Source organism: Oculina patagonica, chromosome 1 (genome assembly GCF_052425735.1).
Source record: "Oculina patagonica isolate OP01 chromosome 1, crgOcupat, whole genome shotgun sequence".
Classification (NCBI taxonomy): domain Eukaryota; kingdom Metazoa; phylum Cnidaria; class Anthozoa; order Scleractinia; family Oculinidae; genus Oculina; species Oculina patagonica.
Genome location: NC_135758.1, coordinates 18,771,058 through 18,783,525, shown reverse-complemented (window position 1 = coordinate 18,783,525; position 12,468 = coordinate 18,771,058). Strand labels below are relative to the sequence as shown.

The 12,468-nt window shown below is 38.8% G+C and overlaps 1 protein-coding gene across 1 annotated transcript; it reads left to right on the top strand.

The window, feature by feature from the left end:
• The first annotated feature begins 9,407 nt into the window (after positions 1-9,407).
• On the top strand, positions 9,408-12,467 carry LOC144660790 (zinc transporter ZIP3-like). Its single transcript, XM_078521518.1, has one exon. The coding sequence runs from the start codon at positions 9,552-9,554 to the stop codon at positions 10,563-10,565; it is 1,014 nt and encodes a 337-aa protein (XP_078377644.1). The 5' UTR covers positions 9,408-9,551; the 3' UTR covers positions 10,566-12,467.
• The last annotated feature ends 1 nt before the right edge of the window (position 12,468 follows it).

The window sequence follows — 12,468 nt, the reverse complement described above, 5'->3', positions numbered from 1 at the left end:
CAAATAATGCGAAGTGCTCAAAGCAACTGCTCTCTTTTTACTCCCAGAAGTGATAAACTCCAAAATTCTCCATACTGGTTTTAAACAAATTTAGAAAGGACTTAATGAGAATTTCAAATCTCATCATCTTAGAAAAAAATGTCTTGCCCAATAGTAGCACCAAATTCTCAAGAGGAGAATAACAAATTGCAGAAGATGCATAAAGAAAGAATTGTGAATTGATCTTATTAAGGCACGTAAAGCATCCTTTCCAATGGCATTACACACCTATGCGTTTATCTCAACACTTTTCCTACTATTGTCTAATGTTTTACATGTTTTTCCCGTTATGTGAAGATGTTTTTAGGTCGTATGACACCCTTCATTTTTCTTGCCAAATTCTTTTCTCACAGCCCAGCAATATTATTGATGATGACATGTGCGTCATGACAATTGTTTCTCGCGTGACCTTGTATGGTCAATCGGAAACGTTTAAAGGTGCTATAACGGTCATTAGGGTTTGAAAAAATCGAAAGAGAAATTTAAAATCGGTGACAAGTTTAGTCTTTTACTATTAGTGCTTTTTCTCAAAAGGGGCTGATATAAACGAATGAAATAATTGTCATGTTAATTCTTAGCTTCACTCTGTCACGTGTCTAGGCAGATTAGATTATTACGGCACGTGGCGAATTAAAGAACCGGCATTCTGAGTCATTTGACTGTGCAGGCAGTGACGGTCTTTGACAAAGAACAGCACCCATTTCCTGGCAATTTTTCCTCATTCTTTTTTCGCCTTAGCCTGCACTTCTGCACAGTTTATTGTGGCACGTATTTGCTTTTTGTATTCCATTAAAATCGCTTTTAATACTGATAAGTAGTAAGTGCCTATCAACTTAAAAATAGCAAAAAACAATTAAAAATTACTTGCCCAGTACCTATTTTCTTGTCCATCCCAAGCTCTCTAATAATGTGTACACGTTTTTTCCGTCGTGTGAAATCACTGGGACATCAGTATATACCTTATACAGTTGGACTTATTTCTAGGAATACCCCAGGATTAAAGTCTACTGTATAAGAGAAAAACCTTGAGAATATAAAGGCGGAAGCAGATTGCGTACATGGGTCTCTGGTTCAAACTGACGGCATTGCCTTCTAAAAATATCCCTTTCATTGACAGAAAAAATATTCACGTTTCATTTCGGTTAATTTCGTAGCACTTTTTTGTTTTTGTTTATCAGGTATGCCTGGCTCTCTTTTGCGTGCCAGCAATCACGAAAAAGTTTTCAGAACAAGAAAACGTGACGAGGAAAAAAACCCGATCCCTTTTCAGCGCAATCCGTCCCCGAACTGTCATCTCTGTTTAAACAGGTTTACATGTCTTATTCAGATCTGAAAAGTTTGTAAACATATTCACGTCCTCTGCTCGTGGCTCACAAACAAACTGAATTTGTGTTTTTCCAACACGAGCCAATAGAGCGTGAAGGTTTAGTAATAAAGTAACAAAATGCGTTTTCAAAATGGCATTTCCGTTCACTCCCTAGCTCGACCTTGGCCCGACCATTTACCCGAGAATTTCCGAACGGATTACGATGTTATCTGATCACCTTCGGGGGTGTTCGTGTGTGCTTCGTGCTGTTTTTCAGTGCATGCTTCGGAGAACTACGCCACCGATATTCGCAATTGATATCATAAGATGTGAAAAATGCAGTTGCGGATCTAGAGGAGGAGCCCGGGGGCTAAGGCCCTCCTCCTTATCTTTGGTAAAAGACATTTTTTTACTGACTACCCTAGCTAAAAAAAATTAACGGGTGTTGTTAGGTAAAGTCTGCGACTAGTTGCCCATCAGGCCGGAGCTTATCCTGGTTTCAGTAGCAAGAAGCGACTAGGAGTGTTGCTTCTCCCCACTGCATGCAGCACGCTGGACTCCAGATCGAGCAGTCCAGGTTCGAGCCCTGGCCGGGGTCATTGTGTTGTGTTCTTGGGCAAGACACTTTACTCTCACAGTGCCTCTCTCCACCCAGGTGTATAAATGGGTACCGGCGACATAATGCTGGGAGGTAGCCCTGCGATGGTCTAGCATCCCATTCTCTATTTTCCAATTGCCCATAATACACTTTGTTTGCCCCCCAAATTTTGCATAAACTATTGTTTTCAAATTCTCTTGGGAGGACTGCATATTTCCAAAACAATAGTTTATGCAAAATTTGGGGGGCAAACAAAGTGCATTATGGGCAATTGGAAAATAGAGAATATACGGGATGCTAGACCATCGCCGCCGGTACCCATTTATACACCTGGGTGGAGAGAGGCACTGTGAGAGTAAAGCATCTTGCCCAAGAACACAACACAGTGACCCCGGCCAGGGCTCGAACCTGGACTGCTCGATCTGGAGTCCAGCGTGCTAACCATAAGGCCACCGTGCCTCCCATTTTAACGGGTGCATACACAATAAAGGGCCCACTCCTTAGTTGAAGGTCTGGATCCACCACTGAAATGTCAGCGAGTTCGAGTCTGGGCAGCCGCTCTATGAGGCCAAACAAATTGTTTCTGGAAATTAGTAAAAAAAAAAGCTCGTATAACATGATATCAATTGAATCTTTCCAAAAGTGGGTAAAAAAAAGTCCAAATGAAACACGACATGAATCAATTAAAACTTGGTACAGTCTTAGATACACTCCAGTCACCAAATTTTTTTAAATGTAAAATCAGTTTAAAATTTAAATAACTGTTAGGCTAAAAGACTGTTATATAAAGTTATTGAACAATATTTTCATGTAATGCTGTTTTACATGCAATATTTTGCATGAATTCGAGCAATGAGCGGTAAATCAGGGCCGTAACTAGCAAGAGGCAAGACGAGGCACTTGCCTCGTCTAAATTTTTACCCGAAATTAAAAACAAAATACGTTTTGTTGGCAAAATAACCCCCAGTTGAACAAGATTGATTTTTTTCAAGAAATACCTCATGAAAAATGTCTCTGAAAGAGATTCATAGCTTCTAGATTTCAAAATTTTCTGAAGGGCATGCCCCCAGAACCCACTAGCAAGATCTTGCCTCGTCTATGGCAAAGGTCTGGTTACGGCCCTGTAAATTACTCGCAGAATGGTATGGTGAAATTGTTACTAAAGCCGACACATCTACATCTACACATCTAGGCGTGAACCAGCCTGGGCGTGAACACGTTTTGATACTGTGAACACCATGTGAGCACTTCTTCGGGCAGATTACGTAAATAGTATATGCCTACTGTTTCTGCACAGTTTAACTCTGTTGGATATTATTTCTCGCCACAGGAACTTTCATGCTCTTAAAATTAACTGCCTTATTGTTACTTAGGGACGGACCATTATTTTTTGGAGGGGGTATGAAAAATATTGAAAAAAAAAATGGTTTGAAGGACTTAGAAAGACAAAATAAATTGTTTGCAAACACGATATGTATAACAAAACATAGGTTGAATTTCGAGAAAAAAAAACATAAAAATACAATAAAAAACGTTAAAATTTTTTTTGCGGGTCTTTAATTTCGCATTTTTTGAAAACCGTGAAAATTGCGAAAATAAAGTCCCGCGAAAATAAGTAACGATAAGTAATTATCCTTTTTGAGATTTGGGAACAGCAACATCACGAGGTATCAGGCATGATTATAAACCGTAAAGGAAACCAAACCATTACAATTGGAAGGGGGTATTCGGTAATGAACAAAATACTGCTGCATGCGAGACAGGTATTCCCTGTCCTTTTTGCTCGGGAAGACGGGAAGAGAAGGGAATCCCCGGCGGAAATTACTGCCCCGCAAGGCACAAAGACGGGGGAACTCCCTTTAAAGGTAATGGTGGGGCTTACTCGTCTACTGAAATCAATTTTTGGGATAGTGACTCAAATTAACCAGCAGATAAAAAACTAGCTCCTGTCTTCTATGCGGCTTTAACACATTTAAAAGGACCATAAAAGGTACCTGAGAAAATATGTAGCGAGACAAGAACAAGAAAGCTGAAAATTTTAAATGGAACAAATAGTACGATATTCTCGTCACGCGTCAATGGGATATTAGGGGTTTCCCCGACCCGGAAAAAAATCACTTAAATTAGCATTAGCACTAGTTTTCAAGATAAGAGGATACAGGACGATAAAGATTTCTTTCTGCTCTCGAGTTTTAATTTTCTACAACGGTATCAAAAGGCTATGCCGAGGTAGCTACACAACTTGTATAATCTGCAAATACGTGAAGAAGGAATTTTCTTTTGATCTCGAGGCTGACTTAACAATGTGCTGCCAAAAAACCCACTCAACGTCTGCACGTTCACATAGTTTGTTTCAGCGTAAATAACGCTGTAAACTCACGTAGTTCCTCAAAGTATGAATCCACTTTAAAAAACTTCCGTTTGCTTGCTTTTCAAGACCCCCTTTTAAAATAACCTGACTGCAGTTTTCTGAATCCTTTTGATTTTCTTGAGAGTAACCTATAACCCAACCCCTTTTCACTGGAAATTGTAACATATGATCTTTGATTCAGCCAGCAATTTTTGATTGTATTTTCATTAACTGTCGAATACAAAACACGATTACTAATAAGTTAGTTATCCTCGCTCCACAGGAATTTACAAGCTCATTACAAAATACTGTAAAAGTGTCGAGTGAAATTGCGTCATTTTTTCGTGATTGCTACACACTCGATTTTGATTGGCTGATTTTTCGCCCGTTTTGCATTATTCAGCAAACACCAACTGAAACTGCTGTACTAAAACATACACACACGTGCACATACACAAGTATTCCTCATTCTTATTTCGCTCTTCTGCACAGTTTATTGTGGCATGTTACCCCTTTTTTCGACGTTTTTGCTTGTTTACAAGCTAAAAACGTAGAATAGGGGTTAGTGGACAAAATTTGGAACCACATATTTGTAAACTCTCAAGGGACTTTTTTAATTTCTCAAGGGACTGTTTTAATTTCTCAAGGGATTACTTTCCGCTGTGGGTGATCACTTGCGATCTCGTGAAAAAAACGTGACTTGTCACATTTACAAACGTTATATAACAATTTTAAAAGTGACATGTCAGCTTTCTTATCTCAACGCACGTGTGTCTGAAAGGCGATCTATAAAAAGCGTCGCACAAACAATGGATTGCGTAACTAAAACACGAATAAATAATTACTAGCACTTACATCGTTTAAAAATTACAAACGTCAAAAATAAACCATACCAAAAAACTCGCTCTTTTCAAAGATATTATTGAAGTTAAAACAAATGCAAGAGATGGGGGCTTCTTTTAGCTTAGGAGCGGTTAAAAATTAGGCCAAATTTGGTCGCTACATGCAAGCGCAACTCTATTTCGTCATCAGCCTAGGTCGTTAGGGACGTGACCTCGCGTTGACAGGAAATGACAGCAATGTTGCATGAATCGGCTTTACAACATGCGATCGTATCTACGCAGTTCGAGTGGAATTTCAGTCAAAGACAGCAAAATTCTTTCTTATTTCATCTTCAAATATAATTCGAAAGCATTCACTGTATATATGGCTTTTGTTTAATCCTGGGTCTTGATATCCGACCCTCAAAGAGCCTAGACAAAACGCAGCTTGAGTGTAACGATTTGTTTACGCTGCAATTATATTTTGCTGTTTCATTTGCTAATTTCACTGCCGTAATCGACTGCCTTGAAAGGTCCTTGCAATTTTAAAGTATAGAATTGTCAGATCTCGGTGAAATTTGCACTGTTTATTTGTGTAATGTTAAGGAATATGTGTATAAATACCCGGCGCGGACAAGCCATTTTTGAGCCAGTTTTCTCCGACAGTAGTCGGAAATATCTGTATTTTTTGTGCTTTTTTGTGGAGCAATCGTTACGCTACGGCCTTGAACACATTGAACAGCGGTCTACCTATAACAATTCAGATATGGCGTCACAAAGTGACAAAAACAAAGCGTCAAACGCATATTTTGCTGTTTCATTTGCTAATTTCGCTGCCGTAATCGACTGCCTCGAAAGGTCCTTGCAATTTTTAAGTATAGAATTGTCAGATCTCGGTGAAATTTGCACTGTTTATTTGTGTAATGTTAAGGAATATGTGTATAAATACCTGGCGCGGACGAGCCATTTTTGACAAAATTCGGGGTCGGCCAGGGGGGTAAGTGGTATACCAATATACCTGAAAAACCTGTTCCCAGTATACCCAAATTTTTTCCCCAAAATCATTCAAAATACCAAAATTTGGGAAATCGCAGTATACTTAATACCCACAAAGGCCCAATTTTAGCGTAAAATACTGTATACCCAATTTAAAATTGCCCTGTATACCGTATACGTATACCCAAAAACCCTGGCCGACCCTGAAAATTATATGGCTGCATTTCCTCCGCGAAGATAGGAAATTGTTAAACTAAACTACAAAGAAACTGTAATGATAAGTTCGAAGAACAATGCACAGGATAAACCTTCGACTCGTACTTCATGCAAAAACGTCGATATCTCGAAGAGACTTTGATTAATACTGATAGTAGTAAATGGCTAGCAAAAAAAGCAAAACAATAAATAACTTGCCTAGGCAGTACTTATTTTCTTGTCCCTCACTAGCTCTCTCATAATGTCTACACATTTTCTTCGGTCGTGAAATCACTGGGACATCCTGTATATTTTACTCAGTTGGACTCATTTCTAGGAATACTCTTCGATGTAAAAGGAAACCATTTAGAATAAGCCGGAAGCCAATTGCGCACATGGGACTCTCATTCTTATCCCGGGTTCTTATTGACCACATTTGTCCTCGAAAAACATCCTTGTCAGTGACAGAAAAATTATTCACGTTTCTCTTCGGTAAACGTCGTTAGATTTTTTGTTTTTGTTTTTCAGGTATGCCTGGCTCTGTTTTGCGTGCCAGCAATCACGAAAACGTTTTCAGAACAAGGAAACGTGACGAGGAGGAAAAAAGCAGTGATTCCTTTTCAGCGCAACCGTCCCAAACTGTCATCTTTGTTTAAACAGGTTATCATGTCTTCTCCAGATTTGAAAAGTTTGTAAACATATTCACGTCCTTTGCTCGTGACTCACAAACAAACTGAATTTGTGTTTTTCTTACTCGAACCGATATAACATGAAGATGATGTTTAGTAATAAAGTTACAAAATGCGTTTCAAAATGGCATTTCCGTGGACTCCCTCGACCTTGCCCGACCATTTACCCGAGAATTTCCGAACGGATTACGATGTTATTCGACCGCCTTCGTGAGTGCTCGTGTGTGCTTCGTGCTATTTTTCACCCGGGGGGGGGGGGGTACTCAAAAAAGTTTTATACGGGGAGGCTCCGCCCCAAGTTCTAACCCCTTACCCTTTTATATACCATTTTTGACAGAAATTGTACCCCTTTCGTATACCTTTAACTGAAAAAAGGTACCCTTTTCATATACCTAAGAGACATGGCGTGGACTTAAAATAGGACGTTTCTTGTCATTTTTATGTAGCGCTTAATAAATTAAAATAATACAGCCATAAATTGCGTCTATTCGAAATTTTTTAATTAAAGGCCCTTTTAAATAGCCAAATGACAGATTTCCATACCCTTTCATATACTTAAACTCGTGAAATCCCTACCCTTTTATATACCTGAAGCCTGAAAAAGGTACCCCCTTCGGGCGGAGCCTCCCCGTATAGGCCATTATAGGGAGTACCCCCCCCCCGGAATTTTTCAGTACTTCGGAGAACTTAGCCACCGATTTGACATCATGAGATGTGAAGAATGTCACTTTTCGAATCTGGGAAACCACCCCAATTTGACTGTGAGGCCAAACAAACTCAAGTTTTGCCGAAAAAAGCTCCGTATATATAAACATGCTATCGGAACTTATAATTGCCAAACTTGGGTCTGAAAAAGTGATCCTAAAGAAACAAGACATTCTAATAAACATAAAAACTTATCCACAAATCGGCATGTAGATTATCATTACTTTCTCGTCGAAAAAATTGATAAACCCTTTTACAACCAGAAACCCTGGGCCCGCGCCGGACAGACCCATCCCCGGGGCGCGCGCGCGGGGGAAAGGAAAGCGATATAATTAAACCCCGCCTAAAGGAGACAAATATGGATGTGGCTTAAGTTTTTTGACCCCTGAAAGATACCGTTTTCAATCCTTATCGCGTCGTTTTCGTGATTTTGCCAACACAGTATTACGGCGTTTTTTGTTTTTTCGGCAATCGCAACCTTTAAGCTAAAAAATTAAAAATATTGGGGTTCTGTCCTGAACGCCCTAAGGGACAGACCATTATTTTTTGAAGGGGGGAGGGGGGGGGGGTTGTAAAAATATTGAAAAAGTTGTTTGCAGGGCCAAGAAAGACAAAATGAACTGTTTGCAAACACGATCCGTATAACAAAAAAAATAGTTCGCATTTCGCGAAAAAAGATGTTTGCAGAGGTGCATAAACTAAAACAAAAGTTTGCAAAGAAAAATTTTTAATACCCCCTCCAAGAAAACAATGGTCCCTCCCTAAGTGAGGCCAAAATTCATAATCTACGCCCCTCGGCGAGACAACGACATCCCGTCTCTTTTATATGGGAGTCCTTCACCCCGAGCCAGAGATGCACTTCAGTCAAATGCGTAAAATCATCAGTTTAAATTTAAACGCTATTTAAAAAGACTGCTATATAAAGTTATTGAACAATATTGTCAAGTAAGGCTGTTTTTCAATTTGAGCACTGAGCGCTAAATTTATACTCGGAGAATGATATTGAGCAATTTTTACTTCGATACTGTGAACACCACAAGACCTCTCCGGGTGAATTACGTAATCAGTTATCCAGCAGAGTTTCTCGCCACAGAAACTTAGTCCCAACAACTTACATACCATAAAAGCTACCCGGAATAATGCGCAGCGAGACAATAATAAGAAAGTGGAAAATTTTAAATAGAGCAAATGATATGGTACCCCGGCTGCAGCGAAAAATTTTACTTTCTACTCACGAGTTTTAGTTTCTTACAACGGCATCAGAAAGGCTGAGGTAGCTACACAACTTGTATAATTTGCAAATAGGTAAAAAAGGAATTTTCTGAGGCTGATGGCTAATACCACAAATCTTTCAACTTCTGCACGTCTCTATAGCGTGTTTCAGCGTAAATAATGCAGCTACCGTCACGGACTTCCTGAAAGCATGAATCCACAAAAAACTTTTGTTTGATTTTCAAAATAACTTGACCGCAGTGTTCTGATTATATTTTATTTCCTGTCGTGTACAAATAACTTACAAGGCCATCCTCGCTCCACAGGAATTTGCAACCTCATTGCAAAATGCTGTAAACGTGTCGAGCGAACATGAGTGAAATTGCGTCATATTCTCGTGATTGCTACATACTCGATTGTGATTGGCTGCTTTTTCGCCTGATTTACATCATTTTGCAAACACAATTTAAAACTGCTGTACTCATCATTGTCAACACACACAAGCTTACATATATATATTTTACTTCCACCACGTATACATCACGAGACATCAACTCAAAGTCAGAAGTTTCCTTCTTCCTTCGTCCTCAGTAAAAGCTATTTAGTATTGCAAGATTTATCAGGATTTCACGCAATCAAGATGAGGCATGAGGGCATCAAAGGGATCGCTATCGCCATTTTGTTTTTACTCACGCTCTTCGTTGGTCTTCTACCACTGAAAATTCGTCCCGGAGGAGTGCCGGGCAACGCAAGGCAACGAATCCTCAGCTACTGCAACTGTTTTGCTGGAGGAGTGTTTTTTGCAACATGTTTGCTAGATTTGCTGCCCATGATCAGAGATAAATATCAACAAGCTTTTAATCTGGCCGGCATTCATACGGTTTTCCCCGTAGCAGAGTTCACAACATGTATGGGGTTCTTTCTCGTTTTGACTATAGAACAGATCGTGCACACGTTCCACGATTCTTCGTTGCTGCACGGATCACACGGGAGCCACAGTCATCACGAGCCACTTCTGGGTGAAATACAACGCGAGGCCGGCGAAGAAGGGTTTTATTCCTCTTCAAGCAGCTCTTTTCGTCCTCAAAAGCGCAAGAAAAACAAGCCAGGCGAATCAAGCCTGAGGGTTTACATTTTGATCGTTGCCTTATCAATGCACTCAGTATTTGAAGGACTAGCTCTTGGTCTAATCACAGACGTCGATCGTCTGGCACAGATCGCAGGAGCTATAGTCATCCACAAATCGATAATTGCATTTTCACTTAGTGTAAACTTGGTGCAACACGAAATGGAAACGAAAACGGTTGTTAAATCAGCCCTCCTCTTCTCCATAATGGGTCCGATCGGCATAGCAGTCGGTATAGCGGTGCTACGCAACTCATCTGAACTTTCAAGCAGTTTTTCTTCGGGGATTTTACAAGGAATTGCAAATGGGACATTTTTGTTTGTGACTTTCTTTGAAATCTTCCAGCGGGAGCTTGCAGAACATGGTCACCGCCTTCTCAAGGTGCTATCTATGGTCGTAGGTTACTCTGTTGTCACCGCACTTTTGTATTACGCTAATGTTTTGGAACACAAAAGTCCTAGCGTGCACCCACATGGACATGGAAATACCACTGTCATTCCGACTACGGAATCCACAAGTTTTGTGTAGTGACATTACCAAAGCAATATTACATAACATCAATAGAAATAAGATAGTTTAAACTTTTGGTTTAGCTTAATTTATTTGTTGAAACAGCTATCATTAAAGCTCTGCTAAGCCATGCTAAAAGAAAATAGAGGTGAAGAGCTATTTTTTAGAGGTAATCATTCACCCCCAATTTGTTTGTATGGAAACAAATTCCCCGCCCCTGTCCCCGTTGGCATTCCTAGGGGTATGGAGCTCTAAGAATTTATAAACTCAATGTTTGGAAAATATATTTTGTCAAAATTATGGGTATTTAATTGGGCTTAGCTAAATTATTACATTCTCTATGAAATAGTTGTCAAGCAATATTTAGAAAGAATTAGAGTTAACCTTATTGGTGTATGCACATGAGAGGCTCTAAATGATATTTATTTCTAACATATCTGAACTCCACAAAATGGAGTTAAGTCCTAGAACCATTGTGCCATCACGTCCCTCTGATCCATAACATTGGAGCAGATTGACTTATGAGAAAAGTGTCAATAAAATAGCGATCTAATCATGGGACAATTTTTAAATAATATGCAAATTCAAACAATATTTCAGTATTCATTTGTCTGATCTGGAAGTGACAAAATGTGACTAAATTTAGCAGGTTGCTATAGAGATCCTTGCAAGATATGTGGTCAATATATATTAGATCTCTCCTCAAGTGGATTTGAGGACTTTTTATTTTCGCTAAAAGAGATCTTATATTTTTCTTTCAAAAACTTTAAGGGTCACTCAAGTTTTTTTAGGAAAAGACTAATTTTGGATAAACCTGTGTTTTTTTTGTGATTTGTAAACACAGCGCTGCTCCGTTTTCTTTTTTTAGGGATAATTTCTTATCTTTTCTTTGTTTGAGAAGTGCTTTATCTTTGTAAGTGAATATCTGAAGGACTGATTTAGAGTGGTAATTGAACATGCTTCCTTTTTACAGAAAAGCTGGTATTCACAATCCTTTGCATTATGTACTAAAATAATAATTACTGTTCCTTGTTACACAAATCTTAACTATCCCAAGTATAATATTAGCAATTATGACATTACTATTATTTTTTTTTCATTAAAACTAGATTCTGGCCTGCTTTTCATGAATGCTATATTCGATACAACAATGTAGTTAGTCTTCCACATAACAACCGGTTTGGAATAATATAACAAATCAGCTCTGGCTATTAATATGTATTGAGTAACAAAAAGAATACTTACAAATATATGGCTCTGAGCTCGCGTGAAATTGCACTAAGTAGATAGTTTTGACATTTGTAGTGTGGGAATTTTATCTTGATATTTTTACTGACAAAAAATTCATCAAATGATATATTGCAAAGTTTAAAATGAATGGAAATTATAAAAATGTAATTATTTTGTGAGAGATTATTGTTGTAAAAAAGGAACCAATAAAGAGATTTACTCGGCACATTGGGTGTCAGTAAACTGCAGCCTCTTGTCCTTGGGTTTTGTGAACAAACCGCTTCTATGTTACTGACTGGAGGCAAAGCAAAGATCTAACAATTTGGAAGGTCAACAAGCCAGGCACACTGGCAAAGTGAGTGAAAAAGCCAGTCTGAAAGAATTTTCCAAACCTTGCTGTCTGGGGGAGGAGGTGTCGAAAATGTTTTTCCTCAAGACAACTTATCAGTGTAGTTTTGATCAACTTTGCTTTCCCAAAATTGGATTATTGCTTTGCTCATGGTTACAGGGTATATACATAATAACCAACTAAAGGGTGGTGTTAAAAGGGTTGAAATATTGGAAAAGAGTACATAAAGATTTTCATGTTTCAATTTGTACAACTGTCAACATTGTGTTGCATGGAAAACCAAAACTATGGTGTTTTGTCTAACACTTACCACAAAAATGATAAAATGTAAACCATTTGACC

Excerpts from the sequence above, each read along its gene's own strand:
- LOC144660790 (XM_078521518.1), top strand. The coding sequence starts at position 9,552 with ATGAGGCATGAGGGCATCAAAGGGATCGCTATCGCCATTTTGTTTTTA.